At 38.4% G+C, this 17,579-nt stretch overlaps 4 protein-coding genes across 4 annotated transcripts; 3 read left to right on the top strand and 1 right to left on the bottom strand.

Annotated features, from left to right (window-relative positions):
* The first annotated feature begins 331 nt into the window (after positions 1–331).
* On the top strand, positions 332–682 carry Tsp_11526 (hypothetical protein). The gene has a single exon (XM_003373065.1). It carries the CDS (start codon positions 332–334, stop codon positions 680–682), a length of 351 nt encoding a protein of 116 aa, XP_003373113.1.
* Positions 683–4,648: 3,966 nt separating this feature from the next.
* On the bottom strand, positions 4,649–6,234 carry Tsp_11525 (hypothetical protein). Its single transcript, XM_003373064.1, has 4 exons — positions 6,082–6,234; positions 5,736–5,840; positions 5,191–5,461; positions 4,649–4,761 (listed from the first exon to the last, which is right to left on the bottom strand). The coding sequence occupies exons 1-4, from the start codon at positions 6,232–6,234 to the stop codon at positions 4,649–4,651; spliced, it is 642 nt and encodes a 213-aa protein (XP_003373112.1).
* Positions 6,235–8,525: 2,291 nt separating this feature from the next.
* Positions 8,526–8,965, top strand: Tsp_11524 (conserved hypothetical protein). Its single transcript, XM_003373063.1, has 3 exons — positions 8,526–8,659; positions 8,699–8,808; positions 8,889–8,965. Exons 1-3 carry the CDS (start codon positions 8,526–8,528, stop codon positions 8,963–8,965), a joined length of 321 nt encoding a protein of 106 aa, XP_003373111.1.
* Positions 8,966–9,202: 237 nt separating this feature from the next.
* Positions 9,203–13,696, top strand: Tsp_11523 (zinc finger protein). Its single transcript, XM_003373062.1, has 4 exons — positions 9,203–9,773; positions 10,942–11,768; positions 12,788–12,909; positions 13,198–13,696. The coding sequence occupies exons 1-4, from the start codon at positions 9,203–9,205 to the stop codon at positions 13,694–13,696; spliced, it is 2,019 nt and encodes a 672-aa protein (XP_003373110.1).
* The last annotated feature ends 3,883 nt before the right edge of the window (positions 13,697–17,579 follow it).

Below are 17,579 nucleotides of genomic sequence, written 5' to 3'. Positions count from 1 at the left end.
ACNNTCCAATAAAATAGCGTGGGTAATGACCAATGAGAGAAAAGCGGGACCGAGTAGTACCAAACCATTCCTCAATAATGGAATTTTCTACTACTTCCGGGGGAAGCAACAAATGTCACCATTAATCATACCTTCGTTAAGCGCATTTAAATTTTGATCCACACGACGCATCTTTTTCCTCAAGTATTTGGCCATATCGATTGATATGGCTTCAGACCACTTTGAGGAAAGAGCTTCCGCGAAATATTTCACGGAACAGCTATTACTAGCTGTCAGTTGATCTTCCACTTCTTTCGCTTCCCTCAAGTGGTCAATTGCCCACTGGTGTTTTATGGACTTTTATGAGGAAGCTGCGAATATGGCGGGGTGCGCTCGTTTTTCATGCAGGCACAACCCAGCGAAAGTGGTGAAGGATCGTGAGCAAAGAAGACAAGCGCGCCTGCTGTGGGCGGAATCATGCATTTTCCTGTCTGTCGGAACATCAGTAGGTGTTTCATTCAGTTTTCTGTCCTTCTTACAGTGCGGGAAGTACAATGCTATGGCATTAATTGATGTGAAATGTTTTCCACATAAACTACATGCCAAATTAACCTTAAGTGCGTGGTGCGTGCAGTGCGTAACAAAACGTGCGAAAACAGCCTCACTATGTCTACATTTCTGGCAAATGAACAGACCCGGATAATTGACACTGATAGCTTCCATTTTTTTCCACTTACTAAGCCTTGACTGGTAGTGTCAACTGCATTATGGGCTTTTCCTGAGTTGAATTTAAAAAAAAAACGGAGCTACACAAGTAACCCGGAAATTATGACCGATCGATAACGAGAGCGAGCAAAACTAGGCCGCCGCACGCCAGAAGAGTCATAGTTACTCGCGCCGTTCACCCGCGCTTAACTCAATTTCTTAATTTCACACTGAAACCACTGGGCAAAAATAAATATCACGGAGGTGGGACACCTTGACTCCATCGGGGCCCGGTGCACAGCCAACGTTCATCAGTTTGAGGTGTTCGCCCACCTTAGTATATATATATATTATTACTTAACAGGGGGGGGGCTTCAGAAAGAAGGGGGCGCGGTCAGTAGATGGCTGCTTACCCAGTCTTACTGCAGAACTACAGTATACCAAACTGTAGAGGATTCGGAGCTTCCTGATGGTCTTTCGAAGCGTCCAGAGGCTTTCACAGAGTGCGGATAGTGGGAGGCGACTGAGTTAATAGAGCGTAACGGCTTCTCACAGATGCTACCGTGCAATGTGTACAGCGCAGTGCGACGTACGGTTTCGTTGCAAACCATTCCACATTTGACAACAGTCCAAGAACGTTGTTGTCTGAACATGTCTGTTCTTCCGCTGTACTGCATACATAATACGACATCCAGATGAAATATCAGTCATTGAAACAGCAATCAGTGACAGGATTGTAAAATTTCAATGACGCCTTCACATGCGAAATCATAAAAATGATTCATACGATCAACAACAACAGAACCATCTTCCATAAAAATTTCTGATTTCTTCAATTTGCGCAAACAAAGTTCATCGACATTTCCAATTTTACACTTTGCGAGCAAAAAGCGTGCAATCGTTATCATGATTACTGGGACAAATCAAAATAAAAACATCTAACCATCACAACCAGCTACCAGAGCTGACATCACCGAGAGAATGTAGTGATTCGGAACAGGGTAGACCCGATCTTCCACCTGACTCCGCCTACTTTTTCACACTGAAATTTCATTGGTTGTTGCCCGCCTACTTTTTCGTAGTAAAATTTCGTTGGTTGCTGCTCTGACACGCCTCTAAATTTCATTTGTTGTCATTCCTCTGCATTCTATTTGTCAAATTTTATTTCATTCTACTTGTCAAATTTTACTTCTAATCTTTCGACTGTTTTCAAATAATTCTGTTGTTTCAAATTGAGAAAAGTAAGAAAATGAAATTACGATGAAAAAATAAAAAAACAAAACAATACAATGCAGATACAATGCAATGAAGTACAAATAAAATACAATCCACCACTTGAATGGTCGTATTAACCTTTATCTTAGTGAAATTTTATGCGTTAAATTTATATTGTATTTACATGAAGTAACAGAAATTGTAAAGAAATTAAGTAAATAATGTTTAAAGCATAAATTCAAGGTTTTTCTTATAATTCAATAATGAGTAGAACTGAATTTCCCATAGGGAACTTCGCCTGCTTTTTCACATTTAAATGAATGGTTGTCGCTCTGAAAAGTTCCATTTGTTAAATATTCCTTTTCTATCAATGGTAAGTTTTCTAATTCGAGGTTTCACTGTTTTTCATTTATGTATTCATGGCATGGCATCATGGCTGATAATTTTTCTTAACTTTATGATATTGCATATTTAATTTTTATAGAAAAAACAGAATTTTTTGATTGATATAAAAAACGGAAGTGCTGTTCATATAGATGCAGCGCAACATTAAATGGTGCGAAACAAATAAGTTGATAAAAAGCAAACTTTTTAAAAAAAACAGTTATTCTCGTCGGTGCCATTTACAGCTTTCTTTCTGTTAGCATTCTCAAAGTGGTTTACTTTTATCACGCCGAATGCATAAATACTGTTCAGAAGAATCCCAACCCTAACAGTTGCTTTGCTTGTCAGATAAATTACATTTTAGCTAGCAATTATGTGAGATTTATGCATAAGATGCTTTTCCGTTTGTCAGAAAATATTCTGATTAGCTAATGGCGATTGTAATACAATGGAAAAATCAACAAGTGATGAATTGTCCACAGCTGCAGTTGTCAGCTAAAACTAGGCATGGCAACTGCTAACTTGTTAGCATTTAAATACTTTTCAAATTTCAGGCTGACTGTTCTATAAAAATCTTTCTTGTTAGCAATCAAAGAATTTTATTTTCAACTTCACAAAGTTTTGACTTCTTTCATCAGTGCTATTGTTTAAAGTCGCATATTTTATTTAAATAGAAAATTAAAAATCTGCTATATTATTTACAAGTCAAAAAACAAATTTAGTTTTACATATTTTGCGTAAATTGTAAACTTTCTATTTTAACATCTGAACGAAACCGACTAGTGCGTTGGTGAATACCAGAAATTAGAATTTCGGTATAGGGATAAATTCAAGCAATAATACTGCTAGTCTGGAATTTTTACGATACTTCAGGCAGACGTTTTCTCAAATGGATAATTTCACTGCTTGATCCAGGCAGCAAACCCTTTGATATTGCCCAGATATTATTCACTCAAAACAATGGGAATGAAAGTTATGGCAGCAAATGAGAAATCAATATATGCTTTATGTTTGCCGACGAGGATAATCAGCAATGATCATATTTTGGCAGAAAATCTGCAATGCTAGAGGAAGATAATGAGAGATGAAAAATAATTTTCTTTTTCTTTTACTTTTGTTTGGAAACATGATTTCTAAATCCGACAGATCCTTTTTGATCTGGAATGTTCAACATTTGGTTATCATCGTAATACAACAATTGCAAATTGAATGTTTAATCAACCAAGTTGTCGGTTTTACTTTACATATTGAAAGAGAAATTTAATACAATTTACACAAAATATATAATTACAAATTTTTTATTTTAAACAAAATTCCAGATTTTATTTTTTATTTAAATGAAACATGAGAAGAAAAACAATAACTCTTGTGAACAGGATCGAAAGAAAGATTGGAAGATTAAATATTTTTGCAAGCCAGAAATATTTTCAAAGAACACTACAGCTGAAATCAGAAAAGTGTTTCGATGCTAAAATTCAGCAATCATCACTCCCAGTTTTAGCTGAAAACTGCAGCTGTAGACAATTTATCAATATGATGCTTTTAAGAAGCTCTTGCGCTTTACATTTCACTGTTAACAAAAGATTATCTTATTGCTTAATTTTATTCTTGTAAATTTGCTTTTGCATTTTATTTCCTCACATCTATGCTGATCAACGGACTGTTTTCGCAGAAACTTCTGCTATTCGATGTAAGCGCTTCAGAACTAAGCAAATGTATAGTACAGAAATTCCATTTACAACAACAAGCAAATCAGAACTTTAATAAAATATATACCATGGGCAAGATGGGCAATAACGTATAAATATGAAAAAAAAAGTCCATTTCTAAAGTTGTAGACAAACACTGTGCTACGGCAACCAACTAATCGTTATATTGAAAAAATGGATTGTTGTAATATTACAATAATAATGTGCTACATTAAGCCATTGTTTGCATGTTTATTCACAACCCGTATTTGTCATTATGATTTGTGCACTTCAGCGTGTGGCATCTCCCTTTGTGTATTGGCTTATGTTGGTTCCTTGAGATACAAATTGAAATTCATTATTATTTATTCTCATCATTCGATATCACATCTCAAACCTACGATACGGAAAATAGCACAAGCTAATGATAAGCATTGAGAAGTGAAATAAATGAAAAATAGAATTGACGGTTTTGTTCTTTACAAATTAAATATCTTGATTATCTAATTGCATTATTCTACAAAAATACAGAAGTAACAAATGATCAGTCTGAAGAACAGATAACAAAGAGATGTTAAATAAGCGTGTTTATCTAAGTCATTTTTTGTTTTCATAATTTTACATGTAATGACTTTTTACGATGGTAAAAGAGCAAAAAAAAATAATTTTCTTTGCTTTCACTTTTGTTTGGTACAATCAACAGAATTTCGATATGCAACAGATATTTTTTGATCTGGAATGTTGAACCATAATAATACAAGAATTACAACTTGAATGTGTACTCGGTTTACTTTAGATATTGAAAGATAAATTTAATACAATTTACACAAAATGTATTACCACAAATTTTTCTTTTAAACAAAATTCCAGATTTTATTTTTTATTTAAATGAAACATAAGAAGAAAAACAACTCTTGTGAACAGGAGCGAAAGAAAGATTGGAAAGATTAAATTTTTTTTGCAAGCCAGAAATATTTTCAAAGAACACTACAGCTGAAATCAGAAAAGTGTTTCGATGCTAACATTCAGCATTCACCACTCCAACTTTTAGCTTGAAAACTGCAGCTTTAGACAATTTATAAATTTTAAATGTTCCCATTCTACTAAAATCGCCATTAGCTACTCAGCAGAACAATTTGTGGCAAATGGAAAAGCATCTTATGCATAAATTTCATATAATTGCCAGCTAAAGCGTTATTTATCTGATGGGTGAAAAAACTGTTCGTTGCCATTCTATTTGGACATTGTACATTGTATTTGCTTGCCTGTTGTAATAACTCATCATAAGAAATTGATGAATCATATATCCGATATCGTGTATATGAGATTTTTTGTTTGCTGAAATTCTGATGGATACGGCTTTCTGGACTGGACGGCAATGAACAGAAAATAAACACGGAAATAGATTCCGTTATTATTAATACTGGAGTAAGCGGAAGTACACTGTAAAGCACGAAGTAAAATGCTGCTGGGCATGAAGCTTGCCGCAGCTAATTAAGCTAAACAAATCAACCGGAATGGTGCAAATGCTAATTTCTCTTACTGCTGTGTATAGCGTGAACTTCCTTGTGCTCTTTTCCTTATCGTTCCTTTGATATCTTTTAGTGATGGAGGCAAATAATGATTTAATTCAGTTTGTAATTACAAAAAGGTACTAACAGAAATTAGTATAGGAAAGAAAATTCTACACACTGAATCGGATAAATCGTAATGATAAATATTGGATGTGTGCTGAGATAAGCAGCATTATGATTGTAATATCACAAGCAAGCCATTTCTTTTCGCGTACACTGCAAAGTGAATTTGAAGCAGCTTTAACAGCTTTTCTGCTTGGTGCTGTTCATCACTTTCAGCTTTCGAAGCGCTTGACTTTTATTCATCCATTCGAGTTTAAAATTAAAAATACCGTTCAAAAGAAATGTCAGCTAACAGTTGCTTTCAGTCGTCATATAAATTACCTTCTTAGCTAACAATTAAATCAGATTTATGCCTAAGGTTCTTTTATATTTGTCAGATATTGTTCTGATGAAGGCTAGGTGAAGGCTACTCAAGTACAAAGAGAAAATCTAAAATTGATAAATTGTCTACAGCTGCAGTTTTCAGCTAAAACTGGGAGTGGTGATTGCTGAATTTTAGCATCGAAACACTTTTCTGATTTCAGCTGTAGTGTTCTTTGAAAATATTTCTGGCTTGCAAAAAAATTTAATTTTCCAATCTTTCGCTCCTGTTCACAAGAGTTATTGTTTTTCTTCTTATGTTTCATTTAAATAAAAAATAAAATCTGGAATTTTGTTTAAAATAAAAATTTGTGATTATACATTTTGTGTAAATTGTATTAAATTTCTCTTTCAATATCTAAAGTAAAATCGACAACTTGGTTGATTAAACATTCAAGTTGCAATTGTTGTATTACGATGATAACCAAATGTTGAACATCCCACATCAAAAAGGATCTGTCGGATTTAGAAATCATGTTACCAAACAAAAGTAAAAGAAAAAGAAAATTATTTTTCATCTCTCATTATCTTCCTCTAGCATTGCATATTTTCTGCCAAAATATGATCATTGCTGATTATCCTCGTCGGCAAACATAAAGCATATATTGATTTCTCATTTGCTGCCATCACTTTCATTCCCATTGTTTGGAGTGAATAATATCTGGGCAATATCAAAGGGTTTGCTGCGTGGATCAAGCAGTGAAATTATCCATTTGAGAAAACGTCTGCCTGATGTATTGTAAAAATTCCAGACTAGCAGTATTATTGCTTGAATTTATCCCTTGCGCTTTTCTATGGCATCATGCTGAACACAAATACCGAAATTCTAATTTCTGGTATTCACCAACGCACTAGTCGGTTTCGTTCAGATGTTAAAATAGAAAGTTTACAATTTACGCAAAATATGTAAAACTAAATTTGTTTTTTGATTTTTAAATAATATCGCAGATTTTTAATTTTCTATTTAAATAAAATATGCGACTTTAAACAATAACACTGATGAAAGAAGTCAAAACTTTCTGAATTTGAAAATAAAATTCTTTGATTGCTAACAAGAAAGATTTTTATAGAACAGTCAGCCTGAAATTAGAAAAGTATTTAAATGCTAACAAGTTAGCAGTTGCCATGTCTAGTTTTAGCTGACAACTGCAGCTGCGGACAGTTCATCACTTGTTGATTTTTCCATTGTATTACAATCGCCATTAGCTAATCAGAATATTTTCTGACAAACGGAAAAGCATCTTATGCATAAATCTCACATAATTGCTAGCTAAAATGTAATTTATCTGACAAGCAAAGCAACTGTTAGGGTTGGGATTCTTCTGAACAGTATTTATGCATTCGGCGTGATAAAAGTAAACCACTTTGAGAATGCTAACAGAAAGAAAGCTGTAAATGGCACCGACGAGAATAACTGTTTTTTTTAAAAAGTTTGCTTTTTATCAACTTATTTGTTTCGCACCATTTAATGTTGCGCTGCATCTATATGAACAGCACTTCCGTTTTTTATATCAATCAAAAAATTCTGTTTTTTCTATAAAAATTAAATATGCAATATCATAAAGTTAAGAAAAATTATCAGCCATGATGCCATGCCATGAATACATAAATGAAAAACAGTGAAACCTCGAATTAGAAAACTTACCATTGATAGAAAAGGAATATTTAACAAATGGAACTTTTCAGAGCGACAACCATTCATTTAAATGTGAAAAAGCAGGCGAAGTTCCCTATGGGAAATTCAGTTCTACTCATTATTGAATTATAAGAAAAACCTTGAATTTATGCTTTAAACATTGTTTACTTAATTTCTTTACAATTTCTGTTACTTCATGTAAATACAATATAAATTTAACGGATAAAATTTCAGTAAGATAAAGGTTAATGCGACCATTCAAGTGGTGGATTGTATTTTATTTGTACTGCATTGCATTGTATCTGCATTGTATTGTTTTGTTTTTTTATTTTTTCATCGTAATTTCATTTTCTTACTTTTCTCAATTTGAGAACAACAGAATTATTTGAAAACAGTCGAAAGATTAGAAGTAAAATTTGACAAATAGAATGAAATAAAATTTGACAAATAGAATGCAGAGAAATGACAACAAATGAAATTTAGAGGCGTGTCAGAGCAGCAACCAACGAAATTTTACTACGAAAAAGTAGGCGGGCAACAACCAATGAAATTTCAGTGTGAAAAAGTAGGCGGAGTCAGGTGGAAGATCGGGTCTACCCTGTTCCGAATCACTACATTCTCTCGGTGATGTCAGCTCTGGTAGCTGGTTGTGATGGTTAGATGTTTTTATTTTGATTTGTCCCAGTAATCATGATAACGATTGCACGCTTTTTGCTCGCAAAGTGTAAAATTGGAAATGTCGATGAACTTTGTTTGCGCAAATTGAAGAAATCAGAAATTTTTATGGAAGATGGTTCTGTTGATGTTGATCGTATAAATCATTTTTATGATTTCGCATGTGAAGGCGTCATTGAAATTTTACAATCCTGTCACTGATTGCTGTTTCAATGACTGATATTTCATCTGGATGTCGTATTATGTATGCAGTACAGCGGAAGAACAGACATGTTCAGACAACAACGTTCTTGGACTGTTGTCAAATGTGGAATGGTTTGCAACGAAACCGAATGTGTTTTCTCCCGGTTGAAGTCGCACTGCGCTGTACACATTGCACGGTAGCATCTGTGAGAAGCCGTTACGCTCTATTAATTCAGTCGCCTCCCACTATCCGCACTCTGTGAAAGCCTCTGGACGCTTCGAAAGACCATCAGGAAGCTCCGAATCCTCTACAGTTTGGTATACTGTAGTTCTGCAGTAAGACTGGGTAAGCAGCCATCTACTGACCGCGCCCCCTTCTTTCTGAAGCCCCCCCCCTGTTAAGTAATAATATATATATATACTAAGGTGGGCGAACACCTCAAACTGATGAAGGTTGGCTGTGCACCGGGCCCCGATGGAGTCAAGGTGTCCCACCTCCGTGATATTGATTTTTGCCCAGTGGTTTCAGTGTGAAATTAAGAAATTGAGTTAAGCGCGGGTGAACGGCGCGAGTAACTATGACTCTTCTGGCGTGCGGCGGCCTAGTTTTGCTCGCTCTCGTTATCCATCGGTCATAATTTCCGGGTTACTTGTGTAGCTCCGTTTTTTTTTAAATTCAACTCAGGAAAAGCCCATAATGCAGTTGGCACTACTAGTCAAGGCTTAGTAAGTGGAAAAAAATGGAAGCTATCAGTGTCAATTATCCGGGTCCGTTCATTTGCCAGAAATGTAGACATAGTGAGGCTGTTTTCGCACGTTTTGTTACGCACTGCACGCACCACGCACTTAAGGTTAATTTGGCATGTAGTTTATGTGGAAAACATTTCACATCAATTAATGCTATAGCCTTGTACTTCCCACGCTGTAAGAAGGACAGGAAACTGAACGAAACACCTACTGATGTTCCGACAAACAGGAAAATGCATGATTCCGCCCACAGCAGGCGCGCTTGTCTTCTTTGCTCACGATCCTTCACCACTTTCGCTGGGTTGTGCCTGCATGAAAAACGAGCGCACCCCGCCAAATTCGCAGCTTCCTCACAAAAGTCCATTAAACACCAGTGGGCAATTGACCACTTGAGGGAAGCGAAAGAAGTGGAAGATCAACTGACAGCTAGTAATAGCTGTTCCGTGAAATATTTCGCGGAAGCTCTTTCCTCAAAGTGGTCTGAAGCCATATCAATCGATATGGCCAAATACTTGAGGAAAAAGATGCGTCGTGTGGATCAAAATTTAAATGCGCTTAACGAAGGTATGATTAATGGTGACATTTGTAGCTTCTCCCGGAAGTAGTAGAAAATTCCATTAGTGAGAAATGCGTAGACAGCAAAAGTAGGGCAACGCGTGTTGGAGATGAAATAAATGGCGTGGGCGTACTTTCAACGCGCGATACTTCCGGCTTCCGCGTTGAAATTGTTGGCCAAACAACGCCGCCCCCTAATAAACTTAGAGATGCCCTAAGCCCCCAACATAAGGGTCGGGACCCAGGGAGGGATTTGCTCCACCATCTGGAGGGTAGTTTAACCTCCTGCAATAGTGAGTTGGAGGGGTTATTAAATTCTCTCATGAGTAAAATATTAAATAGTAAACCAGATGACCGTAGTAAATGTGTTGACGATGTTTTCAGTATTCGAACTGAGTTTCTGTGGAAACCCAATGGTTATCAACCCCCCCTCCCCGAAAGAAGCGTACTAAAGAAGAACCGAAGAATAGAAGACAGAAGATCTGAAGCAAGTACGCGAAAATGCAATCGCTCTTCAAGCGAGTCCCCAAAAGAGTTGCGGCCCACCTCATTAAAAACCAGCCCCTCTGTAATGTAAGTTGCCCCATCGATGCCGCAGAGTCCGCTCTACGTCAAAGATTGAGTCAACGTCCCAGTGTAGACGCAGCGCCCTTTACCTCTAAATACCCCCGAAATTCAAAGAACATTCTGGACACAATTTTTCCGGAAGAGGTTACGCTGCGCCTCCAAAAAATGAAAATACACACGTCAGCGGGTCCTGACGGTATACAGGTGTCGCATCTTTGTACATGCGACCTGTTGTGCCTAGCGAAGCCCTTTAACTTTTCTTCTCGCAAGGCACATTCCCCAACAACTCAAGGATTGTCGGACGATCCGCGCCCCGACGCTGAAAACCTTCCGGCCAATCACCATCTCCTCCTGCCTATTCCGGCTCTTTAGCAAAATTGTAACGAAACGGCTAGAAAACTGTATCTCCCTCCACCCCCGTCAAAAGACCTTCCGATCAGGCACGGGTGGCGCTTCTGACAGCATCACCACCCGTCTTTTCAACATCGGGGATTTCAACCTCAAAAAGCGCGGGTAAACGGCGTGTGCGGCGGCTCGGTCAAGGTCCCTCTGATAACTGGTTTGCGAAAACTCCCGGTGCGAAAAACTATGAACAACTCTACTAATCCAGCACAAGGAACGATTAGAACTGTTGCTGGCGCTTCTAGCCAAGGCTCGGTAAGCGATGTTAGAGCTTGTTTCACTTTTTCCTACCCTGGTCCATTCACATGCCAGGCATGCGAGCACGTTGAAGCTGTTTTCGCCCGTATTGTAAATCACTGCACGCACCACAACGTTCTAGTGAACGGCCTCACTTGTAGTTTATGTAGTAAGCACTTTAGAACTGTTAATGCAGTAGCCTCGCACTTTATACACTGTCGAAAAGTGGCAAACAGTGTGCCGGCGCCCGCTACAGTAACCCCGCTTGATTCCGAAGTATCCGCTACTGCGGCTACTTCGCACGTTTGCCCCACATGTTGTCGCACGTTCAGCACTTTTAGTGGTCTCAGATTGCATGAGAAGCGGAAGCACGCCTCCACATTCGTGGCGTCTTCCCAGAGACCAAAAAACCACCGGTGGTCAGAGCATGAATTGCATGATGTCCGTGCTATACTGGTGAAGTTAGAGAAAACCGGTTCCTCATCACTGGCAAAGCTAGCAGATGAACTATCTTGTCTTTGGCAAGAAAGTATCTCTGTTAACACTGCCAAGTATTTGAGGAAAAAGGCTCTCGCTACGGAATCCAGTGAGCCAAAATCACTTACCTGCACTTCTCTGCAAAGCACCGACTGTGTCGAAAGTATTCGTAGAAGCTCCCCTCGGGAACTTAAAAAAATAACGAGTGTTAGAGAGGAAACCATTGGAGAGGGCCGGGAAAATCCGAAGGCCGTAAAAACTGAAATTCCAAATGAGGTCAACGACCTATTTATTCAAAATTCAAATTTGAATTATGAAAATGTATGTCACAGTACCCCCACTTTGGAAAATCAGGAGAGTACTGTAGATAAAATGGAGAATTTTAATTCTCTACTTATTAGAGCTCTGGAGGAGTCACTCACCTCCTGCAATACTGAGATGGAGGGGTTAATTAATTTTTTAATTAAGAAAATACTTAAGTCTGATGATGAGGCTCGTAAACACTACACAGACGGGGTTGTTAGTGTCCTTGCCGCGCTTCTGCGCCCGAACTGCGATGGTCGTAATCCCCCTGCCCCTACCAACCAGCGTAAGCGCATTCCGCCGTCAGCGAGAAATCGCAGCGAACGGATACGCTCTAAGTACGCGTCCTTCCAATCGCTCTTCAGGCGAGACCCCAAACGTATTGCGGCCCACCTCATCAAGAACCAGCCCCTTTGTAATGTAAGCTGTCCTATCGACGTCGCTGAGTCCGATCTGCGACAGCGATTAAGTCAGCGCCCCGGTGCCGACGCAGCGCCCTTCAAATCCAAACGCCCTCCCAACACCGAATGCATTCTGTCCCCCATCTCCGCAGACGAGGTTATGCTGCACCTCAAACTAATGTCTGCAAAAACGTCGGCAGGCCTCGACGGAGTTCAGGTGTCACACCTCTGACAATGTGACCCGGTGTGCCTTGCGAAGGCCTTCAACTGTCTTCTACTCGCAAGGTACATGCCCCCACAACTCAAGGATTGTCGTACCACCCTCATTCCCAAAACTGACAATCCCCGCCCCGATGCTGAAGACTACCGGCCGATAACAGTCGCTTCCTGTTTATACCGGCTCTCCAGCAAAATGGTAACGAGGCGGTTAAGAGGATTGTATCTCCCTTCATCCACGTCAAAAAGCCTTCCGGTCAGGCACGCATGGCGCTTTTAACAACCCGTTCATGTTGATGACCATCATCAGGGAAGCGCATAAACGCGGCAAGGAACTGAACATCGTCTCCGCAGAAGAAGCGAAAGCCCTTGACACCATCAATCACACTATAAACTCGGTGCCGATAATCACCTGTCTAGTCGGAACTAGAACAGAAGGTGGTTATAATTACGTCACACCTTATCCTCCGACTCCACTTCTGGTTTAATGCACCTTATGCTGACTGCAGGAAAGCCGCGCTGATAGACCGCATGATTCGAGGGTTTGTAAAACGAATTGTGCACTCAGCCACCACTGAGATATGCACGAACTCTACTTCTAAATCCCTCGAATAATGGCGGGCTGGGCCTTGTTTCTTTCGAGGAACACGCCCGGTTCAGCACGGTGAAGGCGCTTACCTTAATGGCCAACGGACGCGACATGCCGGGAAGCATGATTGCAAACCTGAAAACTCTTCATACCGCAATCAAAGCAGTCAAAACCAAGAGGCTTGAAGAGTTCGGGAAATCCTACCAATGTAATGGCTGGAGGGAATTCCAACAAAATTTAGAAAATTCCTGAATCCGGAACGGCTGTGGGCTGTGCAAGGCAGGAATTACACCGCGGCCGACCTAGAACAGAAATCATGTCGTCACTGCAGCGCTGCCGTTGGAACACTGGTCCACATCTGCCAGAAATGCTTAGCCAGCCATGGAATGATCATCAGACGCTACAATTCCATCGTAGAAAGTCTATGTGAAACAGCTTCTAAACAAGACTTCACTGTCTACAAAGAGGTGAAACTGTCAACTCCAGCTGGCGCTTTGAATCCCGATGTGATCCTCGTCAAGAACAATAAAGCGATTTGCTGGGAAGGTGGTCGACCATTTCGTCTTCTCCATCGCCAAAATGCTGAAAAGTACGAAGCGGCAGTTCCAACAGTGCGTGACGTACTAAATGTCGGAGAAGTTGAATCACATGGGTTCATCATTGGCAGCAGAGGCGCAGGGCCAAAGCAGACGAAAAGACCGAAAGCTGCCGGCCTCGCGCTGTCAAAGAAGACGAAATAATTTTGGTGCTGGCTGTCGATGGAGCACTGAATCCGAATATATTTGGCATTCATGGACGGTTCATGCTATTTGACGCAGTACTTCGGCTAACTGATTCCCTTTTCACTTTCTCAAATCTCTCACTTCCCGTTATATCTCTGCTTTTTATTTGCTCAATGCCAGAATAAATTTTGTTACTGTTTATTGTTACCATTCTTTGTTAGTTATACTGACATCCCATTATTACCAACATTCGCAATTACCATTTGCTTAAGCGTACAACTGCTGTTAGATGATCGCTTGTATTTGCCTTGCTCTGTCAGTCCAAATGACCACTAGAGTTCTCGTTTTACTCGCTTATATATAGCACCATTTAAACAGGATCGATTAATAACGCAACCTACGCAACTGCCCGCTAAGGGAGAAACAAAAATAAAGTCACAATAGTCAAATGCCTCGTCATTTAATTAATTAGTGACGAGTATGAATGGATCAACAAGATTCCTTCTGTCCCTATCTACTATGTAGCGAAACCACAGCCAAGGGAACGGGCTTTGCAAAATCAGCGGGGAAAGAAGACACTGTTGAGCACCATTGTTGAGCAATTACCACAGTTTTTATGGACCGTTATTTTATTACATCGTATTGCACTGTGCAACCGCAACATTTTCAAAATGCATTTACGTAATCGAAGCTTCAAGCTTTTGTTGTGCTCATAAACAGCTAATGTCGAGTAAGGATTATGTCGTTCTGCAAAATAGCCAACAACAACAACAACAAAAACCAACAGTGAACGGCATTAACAAAGTGGTATCAGGGCGATTTCAAGATTACAAATTATTGTTTGTGGATAAAGATTGACCCTAAGGACAGCCGCTTTGATTATTAAAGCTTGAAAAATGAACTCTTATTTGCCAATATCTTTACCCGTTCAGAGCAACAGACTACTGGCACCAGCTTACTCGCTAAAAAACTGTTGATGTCACTGAAGTACAAACTTGAATGTACCATCCGTATCCCAAGTTTTTATGGTTGCCATCAGTCTATATAGGCAATGTGCTCATCTACCCGGCAATTTTCAACGTGATCTTTTCTATCGATCCCAGCCGGAACTTCTAAATATGTCCACACTGCACCCCCGCAGCCTTCTTTATCATATACTAAAATAAAGTAATTGTTAATAACTAGGAACATATGCTGTACATTCAGGGCATACCTCCAATATTTCTGTTTGCCGGCACGTTTTAATTTATATATCCTGCCTACCATACCACCGAGTTGGACCAAATCCCGCAACGATTTGGTACAAGATGTAACTCAGGGACATCAGCCATAACAAGGAACCGAATAGAGAATGATTCGAATAACTCTGGAACGCAAAGCACTGAACGCAAACGCAAAACCAACCGAAAATGAATTTCAGAATTTTGAATTCCATTTTAAATCACTTTTGCAAAAGGAATTTAACGCTAAACGCAGCAGTAAGGGAAACTAGAATTAGCAGTCTTGAATTTTTTTAGCTTTTCCACTATTCAGGTTTATTTGTCTAGCTGAGTCAGTTGTCTAGCTTTATACCCAATAGGACTTTGCTTCCTGAATCTGAGGTATATCTCGTTTCTTCTAGTATTAGTAATACGGGTATTGATATCTATGAAAAATACAGCCCGTTTCTAGTTCAGAATTTCAGCAAGCAAAAAATTTCAGATTCACGACCATATCTGATATTTGATTCATCAGTTTCTTGTGATGAATCAGTACAACAGGCAAGCAACTACTGTTCAATGGAATGTACACTAAGATTTATTTCGCCCATCATCTAATAACTCTCGAACGCAAAGCACTGAACTGAAACGCAAGATCAAAAATGAAAATAAATTGGACAGTTTTGAATTTCATTTTAAATAACCATTTTGCAACAATATTTAGTTTTCATTTCACATTTTATCTACAATCGAAGATCAACTTTTGATATTCCTTGTGACACTAATGGCTTTTGTTGATACTGACAGAATAAAATTAATCACACACAAATAGCGCACGAATGCCAACATCAAAGTATCCGATGTCTACTGCAGAGTGAATTTGAAGCAGCTTTAACTGATATTCTGCTTCTCGCTTCCTTTCTGCTTTCAAAGTGTTTTACACTCATTTATCTCAGTTCATCAGATGAATGACGTTTCAGCTAGCAATTAAATGAAATTTGTGCATAGGATGCTTTTCCGTTTGTCAGAAAATATTCTGATTAGCTAATGGCGATTGTAATACAATGGAAAAATCAACAAGTGATGAATTGTCCACAGCTGCAGTTGTCAGCTAAAACTAGGCATGGCAACTGCTAATTTGTTAGCATCGAATTACATTTTGAATTTTCGTCTGACTGTTCTATGAAAATCTTTCTTGTTACCAATCAAAGAATTTTATTTTCAACTTCAGAAAGTTTTGACTTCTTTCGTCAGTGTTATTGTTTTCCTTCGTATATTTTATTTAAATAAAAAATTAAAAATCTGCAATATTATTTAAAAATCAAAAAAATTAGTTTTATATATTTGGTGTAAATTGTAAACTTTCTATTTCAACATCTGAACAAAACCGAGTAGTGCGTTGGTGAACACTTAAATTGCCATCTACTATCATTTCCATTTGCAACCTTTCAGTGTATATATTTTAATGATAACGAAATATTTAAACATTTCGCATCAAAAGCTGCGCCTATGATGTAGCTGATCTGTTTGATGTTGCATTTCAAATTACATTTGAACTTGGATATAAGTGAGCATGGAATTTGGCAAGAATTTTCATGCACTTATCCATTATTTTATCGTTTAATTAAATACAGGGAATTTTTTTCGGCCAAAATCTTAGGCACTTAACCAAGTTCGACTGTATTTTATGTGAAATGTACGTACGTCAAACAGGATTTTTCATACAAACAGCAAAACTAATCGACATGTATAAAAATACATATATGGATGTTTCGTAACGAAAAAAACTTTGTAAATATTAAAGTAAAATTCTTGGATTGCAAACAAGAAAGATTTAAATAGAACACTCCCAGTAAAATCAAGAAATTAATCAGATGCTAACAACTTAGTATTTGTCACTCCTTGGTTTAGGTTGAAAGCTGCAACTGTGAGCAATTTGTCAATTGTGCATTTTCCCTTGTATTAAAATCGCCTTTACCAACATATGCGATGTGACGAGAAACGCGAACAATGTTTGACAAAGGCATATGCGTGAAATCATGCGTAAAATTAAATGAAATTGCGAGCTAACACGCAACGTTAGCATTAGTGCCATTTGTAACCCGAAAATTGGAAGTGTTGCCACAACATTCCAGATTTTTCAAACAGATTATTCAGTATTCTGATATTACAAACGGAAGTTAACATCCAATCTTGATAAATTTCAACAGGCAACAAATTTATTTACAAACAGTCAGAGCAGATTTATATATCAGAAGGGAAATCGGTAATAAATCAATGAGAAATGAAAACTAAATGTTGCAAAATGGTTATATAAAATGAAATTCAAAATCGTCCAATTCACTTTCCTTTGCTGTTGTCTTTGAGACCAGTGCTTTCGTTCCTGAGTTATTGAAATCATTTTCTTTCTTTTGCCTATAGCTAATGTACCTGAGTTGCATGTTGTGCAAAATCGTTGCGGTGATATGGTGGGGGTGTTTATGAACGCAGGGCATATAAATTAAACGTGCCGCCAGAAAAAAATATAGGAGGTGCTCGCAGGTATGTGCTAAATGTACAGTGTGTTTCCTTAATTATTACGGATTAGTTTAATTTGGTATAGGATAAAAAGGGCTGGGGTGGGTGCCGAATGGACCAACCTGATTGAACAACGTGATCCAGGCGGAATGATCACATCGAAGGCTGGCTGTGGATGAACACTT

This window comes from Trichinella spiralis (assembly GCF_000181795.1).
Source record: "Trichinella spiralis strain ISS 195 chromosome Unknown Scfld7, whole genome shotgun sequence".
NCBI classification, from domain to species: Eukaryota; Metazoa; Nematoda; class Enoplea; order Trichinellida; family Trichinellidae; genus Trichinella; species Trichinella spiralis.
The sequence above is the reverse complement of the archived record's forward strand: the minus strand, read 5'-3'. Positions and strand labels throughout refer to the sequence as shown.